The sequence below is a fragment of the Scleropages formosus genome, chromosome 4 (assembly GCF_900964775.1).
Source record: "Scleropages formosus chromosome 4, fSclFor1.1, whole genome shotgun sequence".
NCBI classification, from domain to species: Eukaryota; Metazoa; Chordata; class Actinopteri; order Osteoglossiformes; family Osteoglossidae; genus Scleropages; species Scleropages formosus.
The window spans coordinates 646,687-669,000 of record NC_041809.1 but is presented as its reverse complement, the minus strand read 5'-3'; the positions used below and the strand labels follow the sequence as shown (position 1 = coordinate 669,000).

Sequence of the window (22,314 nt, the reverse complement as noted above, 5' to 3'; positions counted from 1 at the left end):
CGGCTCTCCCAGCTCTTCCTACGGGCCTCCGGATCCATGGGGGACACATTTTTGGCAGGGCGCTCATGCTGCTTCCCAGCATGCTTTGGGCTCACTGTGTTAGAACCTGATTTTTGACTCGAGCTGTCTGCCGCTTGCAGGTACTCCCCCTCATTAACATATCTTCGGTAGCGGGTGTGCAAGGGTCGCCGGCAGACGGGTCGTGTCTGAGGAACATATGCATTTCCCCAAACAGACCACAGCCCCTTCTTGGCGATTCCTGTCGTATTAAAGGTTAAACCACGTTCGTGTCGCTCGGGAGGTGCGGTCGCGGTCGTAGAGAAGCCCCTCTGAGACCGGGTGCGTCCCGACGGACGGGGGCGGAGGCGCTGACATCTCCCAGGAAGCCCTGCATCCAGCTGTCAAGCAGGACTCAGTTTCGATGTGTTCGATGTGTAGGTGGAGTGTAACGGTAGCTCTCACACAGTGTAGTAAATGTCCATCTGTAGTGCATCTGCAGCGCTTTCGAGGACCACGGCTCCCTCGGGGAGCACCTAGAGCGAGGTGAACCCTTCTTGTTCACTCGAGCTACTGTGCCTGCGCTACATCTGTACTAAACCCCGCAGTGCTGCTGTCGCCCCGTAAGCTGGACGCTCCATTGGAAAATCGCGGGGTCGACGCAGCCCGCTGACCCTTCCGGGAGGGGTCTTTGGTCTCCGGTCCCGGTTCGCCGCCTGGATCTCGTGGAGCTGATGGGACGTTCAGGAAACGTCAGGAAATGCGGCAGCAGCGCAAACAACGTGCCGTTCGACGATGGTCCGAACGCCGAACCTTTAACGCTTTGCCGCATTATCCACGGTGACGCAGCCGGTGCGCAAAAGAAAACTGGGGTGTGTTGGGAGGAGCGCGGAACACTGTGCTTTTTGTGGCGGCGCCGTCAACTCGCAGGGCAAAGCGGTCCTGCTGAATGGTGCCTTTTCATGAGCGCGCCGTCACATGAGTTCCGTGACCCGGTGGTCAGTTTGCAGCCGGTGCCGAAATAAACGCGTTTCAAATGGCCTTGGTGAGAAAACCGCAGCGTTAGCGTGCCCCCACCCCCGAGGTCTGTCTCACCCCGTTTGCCCCCAAGGGCAACAGCGGGTCAGCAGCTCGCTCCCCGGCACATGCTCTTCCCTCCGACTGTCGGGCTCTTTTCTCTGAAACTGCCCGGCGTGAAACTCCATTCCCTCCCGAAGGCACGGCGCACCCGTTCGAACCCGTCTCACATCTCAGACGCACTTGACGCTCCTTCGGGTGTGACTCGGCACTCCTGAAACCGGGCTGCCGGAGTGAATCCGTCACGGGGACGGCGGACAGGTCTGGAGCGCCGGAGGCTCACGGGCTCGTCTTTGGCACGTGTGGGGTAAAGCAGCGTTGGGTCAGAGCTGCCGGCACGTCCGCGTGTCTCCTCTGTGTGTTCCTCCTCGGAGCCGCGCCTGGTCCTCGCCGCCGTCGCCGCGCTCCGTCCCGAGGCCTGCGGGCGGACGCCGAGGCGCTTCCGCCACTCTGCCAGAACCGGGTCCGCGATGGAGCGGAACACGGCGGCATCAGGAATCCTCCGGAAGCCCTTTGGCAGGAAATGCTCTTTGGTGAAACCAGAACGACTTCTCAGAAGTTTTGCGAAAAGCTGCTCCTAACGACCGTGCGCTGTCATCGCTGCCTCCTCACGTTCCTTTGGTGGCCTCAAAGAGCCCTTGCGGAGGCGCCCTTCGTGGGCCGCGGCATGGCCGCAGCAGGGGCCGCTCAGCGCTCCCTCAAATGGGCTCTCGTCTTCCCGTCTAATGGCACATAAAGCGCTTCCCTTGGAGTACCGCCGTCCTTATCGCAGTCATTAGCGGCGTGTTTGTGCTTCGGCCGCCATGAATATCCTGCTCTCATTTGGCTGCGGGGCGTTTTGGGCCCGGCTAAAAGGCGTTGGCCGAGCCTCAAAGCGCAGCGCCCGGAGTCCGGCGACCACGGTGAGCTCAGAGGGGCGGGGCCTAAGTGTGCGCTGCGGCTCCCAGGACCCCGCTGACGGGAACATTAGCCACATTAGGTGACTCTCAGGAAGGCTAATGGAGCATCGCTCACGCCCAGCGAGCGCGGCAAATACCTCAGGACCTTGTTTTTTTTTACTGGAAGTTCCTCTTCCTCTGCCAGCGCTGATCCGCGGCCTTGCGAGACGCCGACGCCGGAAACCGTCCACAGGAACCTCTGCGGGAAGGTTGAGATGTCTCGGAGGTTTGCTGGATTTCAGAGCGCCGGAAGCAAGAAGTGCTCCTCCCGCCTCGTTCACCTTCACTTTGACGGTTATTCGTGTCGCCGAAGCTTTTTTTCCAAAGTGCCCGACAGATCAGAGCGAAGAGCAGCTCGTCGACGCACGACTGAGCGTTGAAGCTCGGGGACCGAACCGAGCACCGGGCGAACAAAGGCGGAGGAGGGAGCGCGATGAGCGATCGGGCCCTGTAGGTGTTCGGTTCACATCCCTTGACCATCTTGTAGCCTGTAACCGGTGCTGGAACTCAAACGGGAAGAAACGGGGAGGCAGTGGGGAAAGATGAGGAGCGGGAGTGCAGGGGACACTTTAGCAGGTGAAACATAACTTGTACCGTGGCGTCCTGTGTCCGCTGGAAAGGTTTGACGGTGGAGGACTTTTTTCCGGCTCCTGTGCTCCATGAAGACACGGTCCTTATGGAGTTTGGACACGCTCTGTTTCAGGTCTTCAGGTCTACTTCAGGGTCCCTGCCAGAATTAGAAGTAGAAAAGTGCACAGAAGCTGTTGGGAGTCCATGTCGGAGCGGAACCCGGCAAAGGGGGTTGAGCTCGGTGTAAAATAGGGAGGTGGGAAGAGCTTTCGTCGCCGCGACTGACCGTCATCGCCGTGGGTTAGCGGGGCAGCCGCGATCTTCTGTTGCCAGGGCTGTGGGACAGCTGGTAGCATAGGGGTTAGAGTGACTGCCTTTAGAGCCGCAGGTTCGAGCCACTCCTCCGGCTGTAGTACCCTTGAGCAAGGTACTTACCGTGAATTGCTCCAGTAGAATTACCCTCCTGTACAAATGGGTAAATAATTGTAATCTTAACATTGTAAGTTGCTTTGGAGAAAAGCGTCAGGTAAATGTAACTAAAACGTGCGGTGAAGAGCTTGACCCTCGTCAGCATTTCACAATCCAGTCCCCCGAGACCCCCCTTTCGCCCTGTTCCTGCTGAAGCCTGAAGTGAGGAGGAAGTTGTTTATCTTATTGGGCCATTTCACTGCACCACCAAACGGCTGTTACACTTGATCGACTTGCACTTTCACACGGTGTGTGTGCGTTTATTGGTTGCATCCGGTGTGTAGGAGGTGGTCGCACCTGCACCGATGCAGGGAGGGACAAAGGGGAGAGTGGGAAGGAGGGAGGAGTTTAGAAGAAATGCCTCTCTCAGGGGTCAGTGTTTTTAGTGGCACTCTCTCTTTCTGTGTGTGTGTGTGTGTGTGTGTGTGTGTGTGTGTGTGTGTGTGTGCGTGCGTGCGCGCGCGTGCGTCTTTGTGTCAAGAGAAATGTCCCTCGTTCCCCAGGGCTGCTGGGAAGGTTGGTGTTCTGGTAAGGATCTCCTGGGGGTTTAAGGTGCTGAGAGGCCCAGGTGTGGTGTTTTATGGCCCCGCCCCCCCCAAGCCCCCAGACGCCCTTGCACGGTGTTTACGCTCCCGGAGAGAGAGAGGAAAACAACACACCTTTATGGGCCCGTGAATAATGGACTGGTAAGAGGGATGGAGAGAGACACATGAAGACGCTGTCAGTGCTCGGTGGGATGTTTGTGTGCATGTGAATATGTGTGCCTCTGTGTGTGTGTGTGTGTGTGTGTGTGTGTGTGTGTGTGTGTGTGTGTGCGCGCACGCCCAGGATTGTCAGCTGTTTGTGTGTCCGTGAGCGAGGAAGCCTGTTTGCCTGTACCCGGCGTCACACTGATTTGCAGGCCTCCACGGCTGCAGCAGCTGCTCTTCAGAACGAACCCCAGCGAGATCCATCGCCTCTGCTCGCCGCCTGTTTCCGTGGCGCCTGTTACCGGAGTGACCGGTGACCGGGATTCTGCGGCGCTCGCGGGAGCTCCTGCTCTCCTCGGGGGATGAGAAGCATCTTCTGTCGTTTAGTAGCTTGTGTGTGTGCGTGTGTGTGCGTCTGCGCGCGCGTGTGTGTCCGTGTGCCGGCGCACACATCTGTGCTCACGGCTGAGTTTCACTTTGCACCGGAGGAAGTGAAATGCGAACGGCACGATGACACTCATCATGTGTAATGCGTGCGCTTGGGGTTTGAGCCGAGGCAGAAGCGCACCGCGGTACAGATACTCTGAAGGAAATATATTCAAATTGAAAAAGGGGAGCTGCCGCTCTAATGGAAATGCGAATCGCGGGATCCGAAGGCAGGGAGGCGAGGAAGGTGGAGCTCGTGGCCGGATCCCGACAGAATGGCGGCCGTGTCACCTGCGGTGCCCCCCCGTCTGCTTCTATTCCTTCCCTGATGCTTTTCTCTAAAATGACATGAAGCGATTTTTAACTGCTCTTTCGACAGTGTTTTTACAGCGTTAGGTACATTGCGGTACAGTAAACCTCCAGCAGTCATCCACATATCTGTACACCACGGCAATGTAACACACACTCGCACACACAGTAGGCAATTTAGAGTCACTGGTTCACCTGAAACACATGCCTCTGGAATGTGGGAGGAAACCAGAGCACCTGCTGGAAAACCGCATGAACACGGGGAGAACGTGACCAAGCTGTATTCGATGCCACATCTGAATGTATCGCCCAGACATCAAGGCACCGGTGCTGCCCTCCGTGTCACTGCGCCGCCCACGGTTCTTGTTCAGAAACACCGAGCTGGACGCGGGTTTCCCGCTTCCCCAGGGCAGGAGGCCAGCAGGGGTGGGATGGGGTGGGGTGGGTGGGTGTTTAGTCGGAGCACCAGAGTCCCTCTGGGATCCATTGGAATTGAGTTCCATGATCCAGGGCGGTCAGACATACGGTTCTTCACCATGCAGAGCTCAAGGGGGGGGGGGGGGGGGGGCATCTCAGCCCGGAGAGCGAACGCCGTGCCTCTTGGCGTCGGTGTCCACTGAAGTGCGCGCAGGTACGAGCGCTCCTCCCAGCTCTCGTGTCGGTTCACCCAACCACTACTTCCAGGAACGATCCACGCGGTCGCGGTAAAACCGACCGGTTAGCGGAGTGGCGTGTCGTCCCCTTGCGCGCCCCCGCCCGCTCCCGCCCACCCCTGCGCGCCCCCGCCCTGCTCCCTCTAATTCATTCACGCCACTTTGGTTTTACTGCAGCCTGCAGTTGTCCCCGCCAGGCCGGCTCTCCCATGCGAGGAGGAGGCAGGGAGGCCCGGGGAGCGCGGCGCGCATAAACGCTACACATGGCCGGTTATATAAAGGTTTGGCCATTTAATTACAATCATAAACACGGTTTAGGAGGCTTCAAGCGTATTATTAAAATTAAGTTATGAGATGAGGCGGAAACGGTTTTCTTCCTCCGGTGTCTGGTGAGTAAACCGTGGAGCGGTCCCCGGGGCGAGCAGCAGCCGGGGGGCCCCTCCTCGCCTCCCGGCGGGGCCGTCTCGGGTCCACCCATAGATAAAGTTCTCCGGTCCGAGGTCCGAAGCCTCGGGAAGGGGGGCTCTCACCCTCCTGTCCTTTATCGAGCGTCTCACATGCAGGGTCGCTCCTTCTCCGATACCATCTGTCCCCCGGAGGCCCTTCTCCAAAAGAGGCCGTCGCTCCCTTTGCGCGAACGCGGCTCAGCCGGGGCTTTATCTCTTTTACACGCCGCGTGAAAAACGCACGCATCTGCTTACAGACGTCCTGCTCGTCACACCTGTTGTCTTTTCTCACCTTTGTACTCGATCCAGCAAGACCGATGCGGCGCCTGATTTTTCACATCGTGTGTGTTCGCTGTGAACGATGATTCCTTCCCTTATACAGTGGTCCCCTGCATTACGAAGGTCATGCGCTCCTGAGAAAGCCTTCGCACGGCAAAGTCTCACAAACGAAAAACGCAATTACTGTTAGTAACCATCAAAAAGGTTGTTGCGCCTTCCCGAGCGCCGCACGCGACACGGTAAAACACGACGGGATCCCCTTGAAATAGACGCAGCTGGCGGCTGAGGTTACAGCTGTATTCGCTTTGCGTGTGCGCGTGTGTCCAGGCCATTTGTATCACACCGTGACCCTTTCTGCAGAGGCGAGCCGGTTCAACTCTGTTCGACACCCATGTTTTCGCACCGCCCGGCAGCGCAGTTGAGCGCAGAGCCTCTGTCCGTATCGCGCATCCCAAGGCTTATGAGCACGGCTGCGGTAACCCCGCAAAGGCCGTGTGCGAACACGTGACGGAGGGCTTGCCGGGGTCAGGAGGGCCTTTTTAGCTTTAGATGCGTCACGTGGTTGCGCGCCACAGGGTGGCGAACGCGGCGCCGCTCGGCCGGGAGGTCACACGCAGCGCAGGAGGTCTGGATGTTCCTCTGCAAGCGCACAGACTTACGCGCACCGGTCGCTTCCCTCGGCGTTTCGCGGCAGACGCGGTTTACGCAGATTCCTTTCGGTTCGGTGGAGCGGTTTTATTTTCGAGCCGCATATGTTCAAGATTGGGACGGCGACCGTGACGCTCGTGCTTTTCTCCCCATTCGAGGTTACGGGCAATCGGTACAACAGCTACTGTGTGCTGCGCTGGGAGATGTTCCAAAAGAAAATGTTCCATTAGAACCTGTTCCAGTTAAACGTGATCGGTTAGAACCCGATTCCAGTACGAAATGTTCCACTGGAACCTGGTTTCGGTGCAAAGTGGTTGCAGTAGAAAATGTTCCGTTACAACTCGTTCCCGGTCAAACATCATCCGTTAGAACCTCGTTCCAGTACAAACGGGGTCCGTCGGAGCAGAACCGCGACTTCGCGTCCGGTCCGACTTTCCGGGCGGCGTCGGCGATGGCGGGCCGAGCTCTAGCGCCCTCCCTCCGGTGGAATGTAATACGCGTGGAGAATCAGGTGCTCCCTAATCTCCGCCAGTGTAATTGCGCACACTGGATGGTGCCGTTGGAGGGATTACACACGCGGCGACGAGACTAAATCCCGGGACACGGATCCCCGACACGGCACGCTGCCGCTCTTCTGCAGGATGCGATTGACCCGACTTGGCTGGACCGAGAGTGACGTCTCCCGCTTAATTAACATACTGCTATTGCAGCCACTTTCCACTGCCTTCCTTAAATGCTTTTTTAAACGCTTAAACGCTTCCTTTCTCCTCTCCATCCACAGCAGCACTTCGGAATAAGCAGCGACACGGGTTGGATTTGCCTCGGTCTCTCTGAGTTTATCACGCTGCTCTTTGGGCTGAGTGGTGCTTCTGATGTCAGGAAAAAAGCATCATCACCATCATCATCATCATCATCATCACCATCATTATTATTGTCCTTGCTGTACGTGCGTGTGGTGTCCTCACACTGATATCTGCTTCGGCTGCCTTCCTTTATTAAGAGCATTCGCCTCCGCTGCGCTTCTGAACCGACAGAAGATTCATTGTGAAGCGAGAGGACGAATTTAGCGAGGCAAAAACACGTATGAGAAAAACAAGGATCGATTTGTGCCGATTAAGGCCGAGAAATTAGCCGGACTCCTCTGTGGACACCTGCCCCCCTTGGACTGATTTTGGACACCCTGTCTATGACTGGGCCTCCGCAACTCTGTCTCGTGTCTCCTGCTGTCAGACTTCACCCGCACACGCACGCACGCACGCACTCGTCTCTCTCGTCCCTTCTTCTTTGCACACCCAGATACAAAGGCATGTAATGTTAAAATATTAAAATGATCCTCAGTCTAGAAGACAGTGTTTTGCCACAGTCTCACTTTATCGATGTTATATTACTTTCACGGAGTAAACGTAAAAAGAAAATGAAACGCGTTAATAAATCAAAGCACAGAAAAGGCAACAAAGACATTAAAGTTGAGCTGAGTAGTTCCGTCACACCCTGCGGTGGTCCCAGCGGTGAAGTCTGGTCACACGCACACCGAGGAGCCTGTCTGGGACCTGGCAAACTGCTTTTTTGGCTCGCGATGCGTACGTGACGCTACGTAGCGGCATCCGGCTACACGCGACGGCGCACGGCGGCCCGCGGCCGTATGCGGTGCTCTGCCGCGATGCGCAGAGGTGCGCTACGTCGAACGGTGGTAAGCGGGAGCGTTCGATGGCGCGCGGCGAAACGTGCCGCTACGGGCCCTGACTTCGCAAACGAGGCGAAGTGATTTTGGAAGCAGGCTGTGTCTCGCCGGCGGTTTGGTCCGGGTGGTGGGATCCCGCGGCCACCGCTTCCGCTGGGTGGGTCTCGCGGGTTCTCTTCCGGCCCGTGTTTTGTCCCGCCGCGTTGGCACGGCGGCGTGCGTCTTACTGTCGAGTGCGAAGGCGACCGTCGCGATGCGCGCACCTTGTCTGTCAGCGCACTTGTCGGTGGGCCTCTCTTCGTCCACCTGCGCACCTGGAAGGAGAGAAGGGACTCGCGGGAAGAGATGCCGCTGCATTTCATCTCTCCCCCAGATTCTGAAACAGACATGAAGGCAGGAGACACCCAGGATGAGGACACGTTCTGGAGCTGTGTTAAATCATCTCTGCTACAGTCCGCACGATCACTAAATATCCTTTGCACGATAATAGAGCAAATGTACAGCAGGTTAAACCCCTTGCAGGTGGCAACAATTAACTGTCATTTGCAGATTGTAATGATCCATAATTTAGCAGGCGGGGAGCACGGATGTGGCGAGGGTGTCGGCGGCCCCGTCCGTTCGCTTTTCCTCCCGTGGCACCGCGCTTGGGGTTCGGTCCGAGTCCAGCGCGGGCCTCGCAGGACCGGCGCGGGTCTGCGGTGGTCCAGTTTGTCGTAATTAGCCTCTAATCCGTTTCAAAAGAGGTCACCACTTACGGATGGTCTCATTCTGCGTACGTGACGCCGTCTTCAACTCTTTTTGTCTCTTCTGTTCATCCTTGCGTGTCCATCCATGGCTCTGTGCGTGTGTGTGTGTGTGTGTCCAGCGGTCTGCCAGCGTTCACATGTTTCATCCTGCAGGTCTGCTGAATATGGGGATGCAAGCTTTTTGGGGGGGGTGGTCACGCTTCTTGACCCCACCCCCAATGCCGTAACCCTCTGCCTCCTGCCCCCAGCGCCTCTCCATTGCTCTAATAACCACCATTTTTCCAGCTCCGGCACAGCTGCGCCGAAGGGTCTGTGTACCTTTCAGTGAGGTTAATTTGCGGGGCTCAAACAGTGTGTGTGTGTGTATATGGGAGGGGAGGGGAGGGGAGGAGGAGGGGTGTATCCAGTCCACCTGCCAGCCTCCTGCCCAGTTCGTGCCTGTCCGGTCCAGGTCGGGCCACGTCTCCTTTCTCGGTGCTGAGTTCACCTGTCCGGGTGACGCCTCCGCAGTGCAAAAGGCCCCCTGCGGACAGTTATCGGTGCCGACTGCGTCGTCCCCGTCCGCTCCTGAGCCGCTTTGTCTTCTGTTCCTGCGATGTTAGCTCATCTCCGTGAGAGTTCCCCAAATGGAATTGAACTGTTCACGGATTATTTGATGTGCGAAATTCATCTTATTTTTCCTACTTACCTGTCCATTCAAATAGAGTCATATAAATGTACGGGAGGGGGAGGGGAATCTAATTTGCCCCTTTTCCATTTGTATAAAGCGAGTATTTTCTGCGTTTTAATGAAATTGTGCACCACTTCAGCTTCTGGCTCCGTGCTGAATTCTGCGCGTGCGACGTTCTCCGTGTTTCCACACACTCTCCTTGTCGAGGGCTTTCGGTGCCACGCGAGGACTGCTGGGTAATTAACACCCCGGAGCTCCCGGCCACGTGCCCCTGGTGGACGGACGAGGGCGAAAAGACCATCGGTGTGCGTTTCTCCCAGAGATCAGTGGTGCGCGTGCGCGTGCGGTCGTGCGGTCGTGCGAGGGCCACTCGGCCGCAGCCGCCGTCCACTTAGCGAAAAATCAGATGCGGCGTCTCGCAGAGCCGTGAGCGCCGGTGTCCGTCCGGTCTGTTTCGTGTCGAAAGGCTTTAATTTCCACCCGGTTTATTATCTAATCTTGTAAATGAGTCGGTGGAGGAGCTGGATACGTGTAATGAGATTTCAGATGCATTGTGGAGCAAATGACGGGTCATTGTGGAAGTGCCATTGAAAGTCAATTATTGTTTTAAATGTTCCCAACGCTCCGGAGCCACAATAGCGCAGCGCCGTGAGCCGCGGCCCGGCAAGGTCGTCCGCGCGCGTTGCTTTTCACAAAAGGCGTCGCTAATTCGATAAACAGAACCGCTGAATGGGCCTCAATTATTAGAGACTCTTATTTACTAAAAGCCAGGCGACTCGCGCGCCCTGCGGGGTGGCCCCTCCTGAGCCCGAGCGCCACCGCTCTCCCGCTATTAGGGACCCGAGGTGGGTCGGCGGCCCCGGTTCTCCGCTTGCGCCGCATCGTACTGCGTAAAACCCGCATGCTGTTATTCGTTTTACCGCCCTTTCTGCTGCTCTCTTTTGTTCTTCTCGAATCCGGAAAGCAGTGCAGCCTCCCTCATAATTACATTTAAATACCTTTATTAAGCAGGCATTCTCATCGTTTTTTTTTTTTTTGTTTTGCATTTGCTTCAACGCGCTTCGGTTCGGTTTCCGTGCAGCACGGGAATGTGTTCGCCTGAGCGAGCGACGCTTCACCTATGGCTCGGAGAGCCTGGCGAGCGCCCGTCGTCGTCCTCCGCTCCCTTGCTCCGGGTGAACGTCCTGACGGGTGTTCTTTGTTTTCTTCTGACCCTCAGGTAGAGACGAACCGAGCAGCTACACCTGCACCACTTGCAAGCAGCCCTTCGGCAGCGCCTGGTTCCTGCTGCAGCACGCCCAGAACACGCACGGCTTCCGCATCTACCTGGAGGGCGACCGCGGCAGCCCCCTCACGCCACGAGTGGCCGTCCCGCCGGCCATGGGTGCTGACTGCACCTCCCAGCCGCCATTGCACGGCCTCCACCTGCCCGAGGGCGGTCCCTTCAGCCTGCTGCGGATCCCCGGCTCCGTGTCTGGGCGCGAAGCCCCGCCCCTGAGGGACGGCCGCTTCCCTCCCACGCCGCCCCTGTTTAGCCCCCCGCCGCGACACCACCTGGACCCGCAGCGCATCGAGCACCTGAGCGCCGAGGACCTGGCCCTGGCCTCCGCCCACCACCCGAGTGCCTTCGACAGGGTGCTGCGCCTGAATCCCCTGCCCCTGGACCCGCCCCCTGCCATGGACTTCTCGAGGCGGTTGCGGGAGCTGGCCGGCAACACCTCGGGTTCGACGCCGCCCCTGTCGCCGAGCCGCCCCAGCCCCATGCAAAGGCTGCTGCAGCCCTTCCAGCCCGGGGCCAAGCCACCCTTCCTGGCCACGCCGCCGCCGCCCAGCAGCCAGTCGCCATCGGGCTCCCAGTCGGCCCCCGGCCAGCCCCCCGCCCAGTCGCAGGGCACGCCCATGAAGACCAAGTCCTGCGAGTTCTGCGGCAAGGCCTTCAAGTTCCAGAGCAACCTGATCGTGCATCGGCGCAGCCACACGGGGGAGAAGCCGTACAAGTGCCACCTGTGCGACCACGCGTGCACCCAGGCGAGCAAGCTGAAGCGTCACATGAAGACGCACATCCACAAGGCCTCGCCCGGGACCGTCAAGTCGGACGACGGCTTGTCCGCCACGAGCTCCCCGGAGCCGGGCACCAGCGAGCTGGTGGGCAGCGCTAGCAACGCCCTCAAGTCCGTGGTGGCCAAGTTCAAGAGCGAGAACGGCGACGACGAGGACGAGGAGGAGCAGGACGAGGAGGAAGAGGAGGAGGAAGAGGAGGAGGAGGAGGAGGAGGAGGAGGTAGAAGGGGAAGAGGAGGAACTGGAGAGCAACGGTGGCCGGAACAGCTACCACTTCGGGCTGAATCTGGAGGCGGCGCGGCACCACGAGAACAACGGCGGGCGGCTGGCCGAGGACGGCATCCCACGCTCGCTGCCCGAGGTGATGCAGGGCTTGGGGCTGGCGGCCAGCATGCAGCACTACGGCGAGTCCTTCCGGCAGCACAAGCGCGGCGCGCTCGGTTCCGACAGCGAGCCGCACCGCGACCTGTGCGACGACGACTCGGCCCTCGAGTCGGACCGCGTGGACGAGGGCTGCGGCTCGGCCGTCAACGGCAGGGGCTCGTCGCCGAGCGAGTCGCCCTCCGTGGGCCTGTCCAAGAAGCTGCTGCTGGGCAGCCCCAGCTCGCTGAGCCCCTTCTCCAAGCGCATCAAGCTTGAGAAAGACTTCGACCTCCCCACGCCCACCCTCCCCAGCACGGAGAACGTGTACTCGCAGTGGCTCGCCGGCTACGCGGCGTCCCGCCAGCTCAAGGATCCCTTCCTGAACTTCGGGGAGTCCAGACAATCGCCTTTCACCTCGTCCTCGGAGCACTCGTCGGACAACGGCAGCCTGCGCTTCTCGACGCCGCCCGGGGAGCTGGACGGGGGCGTGTCGGGCCGCAGCGGCACGGGCAGCGGGGGCAGCACGCCCCACCTGGGCCCCGGCCGGCCCAGCTCCAAGGACGGCCGCCGCAGCGACACGTGCGAGTTCTGCGGGAAGGTGTTCAAGAACTGCAGCAACCTGACGGTGCACCGGCGCAGCCACACGGGCGAGCGGCCCTACAAGTGCGAGCTGTGCAGCTACGCCTGTGCCCAGAGCAGCAAGCTCACGCGCCACATGAAGACGCACGGCCAGGTGGGCAAGGACGTGTACAAATGTGAAATCTGCCAGATGCCTTTTAGCGTGTACAGCACCCTGGAGAAACACATGAAGAAGTGGCACAGCGAGCGAACCTTGAGTAGCGACATTAAGACTGAGTAGGCGGCGCGGCGCGTCGAGCCGAGCCGCTTCTCGCGGGACTGTCCCCCTGTAGATTCCCCCCCCCGGGCCCCAGCACACACCCGCTGACCGTCAAATGCATGATCTGTTCCGGGCAATACTCTCGCGTCGGCGCAAACTAGGAGCCTTTCTCTCGTGCAATAATTTCACGTCGCGTGCTTTTCTTCTGTTTCCCTCCTTCTTTTTTTAATAATTAGACAGCATGCATGGTATGTTTTGGCAAATTTTTAAAGAGAAATTGTCCCTGGTTGGTTAGTTGTTGAGTAAATGTATCGCTGTTTTTCTTGTTACGTTTTATTTAAAAAAAAGAAAAAAACTGAAAAAAAGAAGAAAGAAGAAAGAAGACATCGACCATGCTGCATCCAGTCTGTAATACATATCATGTACAGTTTTGTGTTGTAACATGGAGAAAAAAACTGTCTTTTGCTTAAACCCTCCTTCCTCCGGTGGGCTGAGAGTCGCACTTAAATCAATCTTTCAAAAAGATTTTGGGTCCGTTTGGGGCTGGAAACGTCAATTGGCTTCGATGAGAAAACGTACAGTGTTAATAGCCATTGAATTTCTTTAAAAAAGAAAATGATTAAAACCTGAATTTGTACTGAATCTGGTTTAAAAAAAAAAAAAACATAAAAAAACAAAAAAAAAAAAAAACTGACACTAAAAGAGTGCCTTGGATGTTGACACTGCATTGGTGAACCTTCCTGTGTGCTGCGAAAGCTGAGCTCCGCGCTGCAGACAGGTGTGATCGAGCGGACCGGACCGGACCGGACCGGAGCCGCTCGACGGGTCCTTGCATCAAGAACCTACCTGACAGAGTCACTGGGACATGGCAAAACAATGTCATTATGAAGCAAAGGAAATTTCCTGTTAATCCTCATTTCGCTACCTATAGTGACTAGTTGTGTTGTGGGGTTTGACCCCCTCTTGTCCTGGTTCCTCGTGGTACGGCGCACAGCGGTATCCCCAGCTCTCGACACTTTGATTTCAGGGTAAATGCTGTAAATGTTCTCGCTCTGGTCGCCGCAGAGTTGCCCCAGCGGTCCCTTGCACACCTGAGGGCCACGCGGTCCCGGTGAGCGCAGCGCAACGGGGAGGAGGTGAAGGTCTCCTCTTACGGCCTCGTCGGGCTCCGTGCCGCTGATGACCGACTACGAATTGCCCGCAGTAGGACGAGTGAAGGGTGGAGCCGTGAGAAAAGACGAAACGTCGGAGAGGCGTTTTCTCCACGGAAGGTCTCCGCGTGCTCCGACGCGTCGCCTGCCGCTCGGCCCGGCGTGACCCGTGCCCCAGGTCGCCGGTTCGCGGTTGAGCGCGGAACCGCTCGCGTACGGGACCGAAGTGCACTGCTCCATTTTCCCAGTTTACAGGTTTACACTTAAGGGAAAACTCGTCGTGATTCTGGTAAACGAACGCCGAGTCGCCGCTTTCTGCCGACGGGAGATCGCCCAACGAATTAGTCGCCGAGCCTTTCCCACAATGCCGAGCGGCCCGTGCCGCACAACTTCCCCGTTAGAGAACGAATGATCGAGAAAACTTGCTGCTTAACAGTGCAAGAATTTTTTGTACAATTTTTTAAAAAATATAAATATGAATGACTTTTTAAAAGTAACACTTCATTATGTCCAGGGGAAATGCTTTTTCAGTTGGTTCTTCTTTCTCTTTCCTCTGTCGAAGTGGTGTTCAGGACTTGATCACAATATGTGTAAAATGGATGAAAAACATCTGTGACTTTGTTGCCTTGGCAATTCACAGCTCTTCAGGTTGACACAAGTTGCGCTGGGGAAAGGGTTAAGAATATATATAAATATAATATAGAGAATATAGGAAAATGCACACTCATGTCGGTTCCTATGCGAAAAACACATTTACGCTCTACTTTTTTCTGTATTTCTAGAATGGTATTTGAATTAAATGTTCACCTAGTGTAGGGACTATAGTATTTATATTGAGCCTTGTATTTTTAACTGTTGCTTGTTCTCTCAAAGGTATCGATGTACCTTTTTTTGGTAGTGGGGAAAAAAAACAACAAGCTGCCACGGTATATTTTTTTAATTTGGCAGGATAATATAGTGCAAATTATTTGTATGTTTAAAAAGAAAAGGAGAAAAGAGGAAGATTGACTTGTGGAAGAGCTGTGCGGCGTCGTACAGACGAGGGGCCATGAGATGGCCTTTCCGCGGCCGGCCGGCCGGGGGTTGTACATATCCGTCTCCCTCGCCCCCCCCCCCCCCAACCGTCTCCCACCCACCGCGTTTCCGCAGCGCCTCAAGCTCGCGTCGGGTCGCGTGTCGTGCGCGTTCCCCTTCCCCGTCCCCGTCCCCCCGCTGCTCACCTGACCGCATTCCAGCATCTCCAACAAAAGCAGACGTCATATGCAGTAAACAATTGCGTTAAACAACGATTAAAGGAATTTTTTAAAGAAAAGATTAAATAATAATAATAATAATAATAATAATAATAATAATAATTATAGCAGCACGTTTTGCAGGTTTTTTTCATTGCCAAATACTAAATGGTGCTTTATCTTTAGATTGGGAAGAATTTCATATGCAAAGCATATTAAAAAGGAAAAAAAACGCTGTAACGCAGTTCACGGGGAGGCCCGCCTCAGTTGATACCTTTTTGTAAACGGCGATGCGGAATATTTTGTTATCAGCCTTTTCTATTCCACTTCTGGAAGCCGTTTGTTGTAACTTGAACTTGAACTTTATCTTTTTCAATGGGAGTCACTATTTATTACTGCGTGTCGTGCGCTGTTCGGAACAGAGGCACACAAGTGGGTTTTTCAGTTCTCCTTCCTCTCTCCGTCGGCCCTCGCGGCTCTCTGTCCCACGCCTCCGCGTGCCGTGTCGGGCCCCGTCGGGGAGGCCGCCGTCCGTGTTCTCTGGCAGGTGTGTCTGCATTATCCCGTTCTCACAAATACCATTTTGTCCCTTTATTGAGGAGAAAAGGAAAAAAAAAAAAAAAACAAATTAATAAAAAATTTAAAGTACATCTGTGTCTAGTGGCTGTGAGTTTGTGGGGGAACCGGCTGGGAGGTTATTGGAAGCGCGCGCGTTTCCGTGTCGCAGGGCAACGTGGGGACGTTGCCGAAGACGAGGGGAGACTCGCCGCTCCTCGGCCCCACGGTGCTTCGCTCTGTTTTTGTCTGTTTTGCCCGCAGGTGAAGCCATGACGTGGCCACCGTGTGATGGGCGGAGCCTAACCGTACCCTGTTTGGTGGGAACAGGGCCCGCGGGGGCACGGCGCTTTCGCTCCACAGACATGTGCGTGCATGGCATGCCGCGCTTCCCGCAAGGCTGACCGGTTGGCAGGCCACGCCTCGCTTGCCTGCCGTGAACCTGCGCGCGCACACGCCCGATGGGTCTGTCCTGCTTTACCGCTTCTGCAGAAACACACCCGTGTGAACGTGATCCACTTTTGTCCTCCGGGTGAAAATGCCTCCGGCCTTTCAGACTCACGTGTCTTTTCAGTTTACGCTCTTGGTCACCCCGTTTCCAGCTTTGTGTTACACCCTGCAGTGCGTAAACCGCGAGTCGTCAGCGACTCGGTGCTCGGCGACCTGGAACAGCCCCGACCCCAAACTCCACTCCTGACCTTGACCATGGAGACACGTGAGTTCCACAGAATGCGACCACGGTGTTCCGAGTCCCACCTCGTCCCGGGTTCGCAGGAGCGTGTAAACGCCCGGACTGTGTCTGGCCCGCGGCGGGCCCGGGTCCGGTCGGCTGGGTTCCCACTGCCGGAGCACGTCGGTCGGTAAGCGGTCGGTCGGTCGGTCGGGATGGTCCTGGCACGCGATCATTAATCACGGAAAGAAACGGCGGTGCAGGAAGGTGTGTGGAACAAAGTGCTTTAATAAACACATTAATTGGTCCCAGGTGAGTCCTGCAGGGTAAACTATAACACTCTTTAGCATTTAAAACAGTGTGTGTGGGGGGGGGTACAGGGGCTGTTTAGATCCCCACCGGCCCAGACTGCCCTGCTCCTCCTCTGCCGCGCAGCACGACAGATGAGGCGCGCGGTTCGACACCGTCCGCCCCCCGGGGACCGCGGCCGCCCCCTCCTCGCACCCTGATCGGCAGGGAGCGAAGCCTGCCAGTATGGTCAGTCCACGTGGCGCGGGTACGAGTTCAGCCTTATCGGTGTCACTGGCCTTGCCTGGTCATCCCCCCATCCCGCCCCACCCGCCGACTACGTAAGGTGCCCTAATCTGCGGCCTTGTCCCGGACCGCCGTTGGCAAACGCCGGAGGTCAAAGTCTATAGATAGACGAGGAGGCTGGAATTCAAGGTGTGGACAGCCAAGATAAAGCTGAAGGATGGTGGTGGTATGGGGGGAGGGGGTTTACCACGGTTTAGGGTTTAAAGGTCAGGAAGCCACATTCGCCGCTCCCTCCCCCTCGGCCCTCCGCTGCCCCCAGTGCAACACGGAGCAGCTCGTCCGCGGTGGCATTCGCCTGTGTCCGAGCGCACGGAAGAACTACAATAAAGTACAGTGAAGTGCAGTAAAGTACAATGAAGTGCAGTAAAGTACAGCGAAGTACACAGCCGGACTCGACGCACACTGCTGTCTCCTGCTCCAGTCCGGATTCTTCGCCTTTCCGAAGCCTAAGTTCCGAAACCACGTTTCAGGGGGCGGTGATGTAACACGGGAAGTGAGGCGGGGGGCAGCGGGGGGTCCTGAAGGCGTGGAAAGTGCCGCAGGTGGACGACTCCTGTGGCGGGACGTTGTCCTGGGGTCTGTCTCGGTCACTGCGTTACGCGCGCGTATGCGTGCGCGCGTGTCCAGGCTGAGGTGAAACTGCCAGGGGCGAACACAGGTGTTTTGTGGGATGTCGGGTCTCCGGAGCCGGAAGAAGGAAGCGATCGCCGAAGACGGCGACCGGGGGCTGCGGGTGCGAGCTGGGTGGGCGGGGGGGGATCAGTCTGTGTTTTGTCTGCTAGTCTCTGTGTTTTGTGTTACGGCGACCTGCAGACACACAGCTGAAAACACAGAGCGGAACGTGACCAAAGCGCGCGCACACACCTGAGCAGTGGAGTCCATGTGACTTGGTTCACTTTGTCCTACAAACACACCTGAAGCTGTCTGCTGATTTGCATAAATGTCTTTGAAGAATGTTCCCGCCGTCCATCACAGAAACATTCACGCACGCACACACACGCTCACACGCACGCACCCGGCGCTGGGCCTCTCCACAAAGCCTGCAGACTGTGCCCCCTCCCCCAGGTCAGGTGGGCGGGGTCAGAGGTCACTGCTCTCAGGTTTCACCCGACCGCGTGTCTTTGTTGGGAGCCTCGATGGAGGGGAAGCGTCCGTTCGGGTCGTACGAGACCACAGGAAGGATCCGAGCGTCTGAGGAAAAGTCCGTTGGCCCCCGGTGGCCCCCGATGGCCCCCCTCCTTGGGAGATCCCGCAGCGTGCGCGCTGGGGGTGGTGCCGCTGCGAGCGTGAGCGTGCATGTTCGGAGCACGGGCCCTGCGGGTGAAACACACACCGCCGTCGTCCCCTTCCAGCCCCGTTCTTTGTCTGAGTGTTTCCGAGCCCGAGGGCCCCTCCCTCCCCGGTGGGAACCGGTTTGGGTCGGCTTCGGCTCCCCTGCGTTTGGGGCCCGGCTCACCTGCGGTGACCTCCGTCGGCGTGTGTGTCTGTGTGTGTCTGTGTCCAGCAAACGCACGACCTGCTGACGTACCCGTCCTCCTGCTGGCCCGTCTGCCGTGAGACGTTTCGATGGGACCAAACCGCCGAGACGGGCTCTGCGAAGCACCCTGGGCTCCTGGGACATTTACATCTCATTTGCATTCATTCCTTTATCTGACACTTTCCTCCAAAGCGACTTACAGAATTAAGCTACTTATCTCTTTATACAGCAGGGTATTTTTACACTGTACTACTTAGTACCGCGTTAGTACCTTGACTGAGGGCTCTACAGCAGGAGGTGGGAGTCGAACCCGGGCCCTTTGACCGCACGGTGACGGCTCTAGCCACTGAGCCCCCTGCTGGCCCCCCGGAGTCAGGGCCCAATTGTGGGAGCAGCCAGAGGCCCTTCGGAGGGAAACGCTGAGTGCGATCTTCCGTGACGCACAACATCCACCTCATGGGTGGAGACTTAACCAGCGGCCCGATTCCGCGTCCTCCGACGCATGACTCACCTTTCGGAGGAGCTCACCTGGGGGAGGACAGTGCACAGCACCCCCTCCCCCCACACCGCTGGGCCGGACTATCTCAGGTGAGAGACGCTCGTCTCGCCGTGTCCGCAGAGCCGCCCCTCCCCCCTCGCCGGAGGAACGACTCTACGGCTTAATAAAGATTACGGCTCGTCTACTTTTTAGCTCCTCTATCTGGCCAGGTGAGCTGTCAGGACCCCCTCTGAGCCGAAACTTTTGAGCGGCTTTGGGAAACTGGGCTGAGCCGCGGGCCCCGGGACGCACCGTGTTCAGCCTATGGGCTCGCACCTCCCGCCACCCAATCCCCACATGTCCTAATTATGGCGAGTCGACGGACGCCTCTTTATCTGAGCTGCGCGCATTAGTCCGCTGAGCCGGGCCCGGATATGGCGACGTGACCCGAGAGCAGCGGCGGCGCCGCGGTCCCATCATCTGCCGCCCGAGACCCAGTTGAGCCTGAAAAAGTGCGAAGCGAGGCGGAACGTTCCGGAAGCACGCGGAGATCCCGCGGGAGCTTAAAGAGGGCGCTGGGGACGAGCGTCGAGTCGCTCCGCTTCAGACCCGCGTTTCCGAGTGCCGAAGAAGCCCCGAGAACAGGCCGACTCGCGACTTCCTGCGGCTCCGGGCGCCGGCCTGTTCGTTCCCCCGGCACGCGGTTCGACAGAGACCCGCTCGCCCGCTCGACTGCGGCTGCCGTCATTAAAAGCGCGCCGCCGCTGCCGCGCGCCATCCGTCTTGCAGATTAAAACGCGGCGCGCCTTTCATGTCGCCGAACTTGTGCGCTGGAAACAATTACCCAAAAATAACAGAATTATCATAAGCGAGACGGTTCCTGCCAAGGCAAAGGCCAGATAATTAGTTTGACAAAATGTTTTCGCTGTGTGAACCGTGCAGGCAGATGGTTTGAATTATGACCCTCGGTCTCGTTTGGCCGCCATATAAACAGGAGCCTCAGGTTCGGGGCAGAGGAGCTGTCAGATGGTCTCCAGCCCCAGAAGCTCCTCCCCCTTTCTCCCGCTCACTTTTTCCACTTTTGCTGCTCCGCGGTCTGATGGCGGTTTAATGACGGGACTCCAACGGGCTGATTGTATTTATTTATCCCCCGTTGCGCCGCTCGAGGAGCTGCGCCCTTCCGGATGTGGACCTCGATGGCGCTGCGCCCTCGGCCGCCCTGGCCTCCGCGGGGTGAAGTGCATCCTGGGAAAGGGCCCTGCGGCTCCGGCTGGGAACTTTGAGTAACCGGATCCCTTGCAGAAGGGGGCGGTTGGTGGAAAGCGGGTGGTTTTCAGGGGCTGGGTGCCGGAAAGTTGATCCGGTGTCTGCGGAGCCCCTGGAGGAGTGTGTGGGAGACCCTAGAGCGGGGGAGGGGGGGGGGGATCCCCACACGTGTGCAACAGCTTTGAACCTGACACACACAGAGCAGTCTGCCAGCGAGGAGTGTGGGACGGCTGGTGCGATCAGTGGAAACCCCAGTGATGGGAGCAGCATGGCAGTTTTGTGTGTGTGTGTGTGTGTGGTGTGGCGTGGCGTGCGATCCGCAGTAACCCCACACTCATCGTCTCCCAGGACGGACCAGGCTGCTGATCCCGTTGAACCAGAAGCAGACCTGCATTCTCCGTCCTTCCGCACTCACCCCCTGAATGTCCCTACCGCAGCCTTGCTTACTGTATTCATACCTTATTTACTGAACACTTACCTTATTTATCACACTTACCTGTGTTTAACATTTTTCTCCAAAGAGAATAACAGTGATTTACCCATCTTTACCCCTGGGAAATTCTGAATGTATCACTCCAGTCCAGGGTAGGTGCTTTGATTGCTTTGATCAAGGCCGCTACAGCAGGTGGTGACATTTGAACCTGAGTCCGAATGAAAGGCATCGGCTTTGACCGCTGCGCCCCCTGCTGCTCCGAAACAGACCGCTCATTTGTGACATGTGAGGGCTGCAGCCATGGGCCTCGCTGCAAGCATCGCTTCTTGGCCTCCCGGGGCCCCTGGGGTGCAGATCACTCGAAGGACCCGCGATCCTGCCCCCCTCCCTCCCTTCCTCCCTCCTCCCCCCCCGCCCCGATCGTTCCCGGTGTGCCCTTGCGGCACCTCGTCAAGGTCGCGTCCGTTGCTCGCTGCGTCTATTGATTTCTGCCCAGTGGAGATCTTTGCTTCGCCAGGAGCGTCTGGGCTTCAGATAACACTGTCTGTCCTCATTCCTTAACTACGTCCCTCTCACCCCCTGCCACGTCCTCGCAAGGGGCCCTGAGTCACAACCCAGAATGCGGTGGTGGCAGCTGCCCCCTTGCACTCAAAGGACCTGGGTTCGAATCCCACCTCCTGCTTTAGTGCCCCTGCTCAAGATACTTGCCCTGAACCGCCACAACGAATTGCTCCATCAATCTGTGATCAACGTCCAGTTTTTTACCCCTCAACATCGCAGAGACCCATTTGGATGCATCTGAGTTTTTACCATGGTCAGAGAGTAAAAATCACCGTGAAATACCATACGGCTCACGGTCGGCAAGGGGACGGCAGGACCTACAGAAGGACGCGTCCCAGAATGGCACTGTGCTCCATTTGTCAGGACGGGACGACCATCCTGGTCCAGCTGGTGTCCGCAGAGACCGATTCAGCTCAGTGTGTCTGGGTGAAAACGGATAAAGACACAAACGAACAAAGAAACAAACAGTCGAACATATAAACACATAAACTGTGCTGTTTGTACAGGGTGTGAAGCTGCAGCGCCTCCCCATGTGAAGACGTGTTTCTGCCACTTGGTGGAGGAGTGACTGATGTGTTGTTGTTTTTTGTTTATTTTTTCCCGCTCAACCGTTTTGAGCTGGGGGGGCTGCGGGGGGCTGCGGGGGGGCTGCGGGGGGCATTTGCAGGCTGTTTGCTCTCATTTCGAAGGATCCCAGAACGGACAGAGCCGGCGGTGGCATGACGCCAAGGCCAATTGAGAGGCATCGCTGAGAGCCGGGGGGTAGATTTTCATAAATTATTCATCATTATACAAAATAATCCCTAGCAGGACTGGCAGCGGAGGCGGCAGCGCGGACGGCTGGGGGGAGGGGGGGGCGAGGATTAGTTGTAAATATGCCTTTTATGGCATTTTGGAGTCCAGCAGCCCTGTTCATACACAGCAGTTTGTGTCAGACATCACAGCATCACTGAGTGTCACACACACGTGCACACACACACACACACACAGAGTGTGTTCTGGGGCTCTCGGCCCTGTGTACAAAACAACACACGGCGAG

At 57.3% G+C, this 22,314-nt stretch overlaps 1 protein-coding gene across 1 annotated transcript in view; it reads left to right on the top strand.

The window, feature by feature from the left end:
* Nucleotides 1-15,129, top strand: part of bcl11aa (BCL11 transcription factor A a) — a 32,516-nt gene extending 17,387 nt beyond the window's left edge. The window contains exon 3 of the mRNA XM_029251468.1: nucleotides 10,817-15,129. Within this exon, the coding sequence (XP_029107301.1) occupies nucleotides 10,817-12,879 (2,063 nt within the window). The 3' untranslated portion in view covers nucleotides 12,880-15,129. The remainder of the gene's footprint in view (nucleotides 1-10,816) is intronic.
* The last annotated feature ends 7,185 nt before the right edge of the window (nucleotides 15,130-22,314 follow it).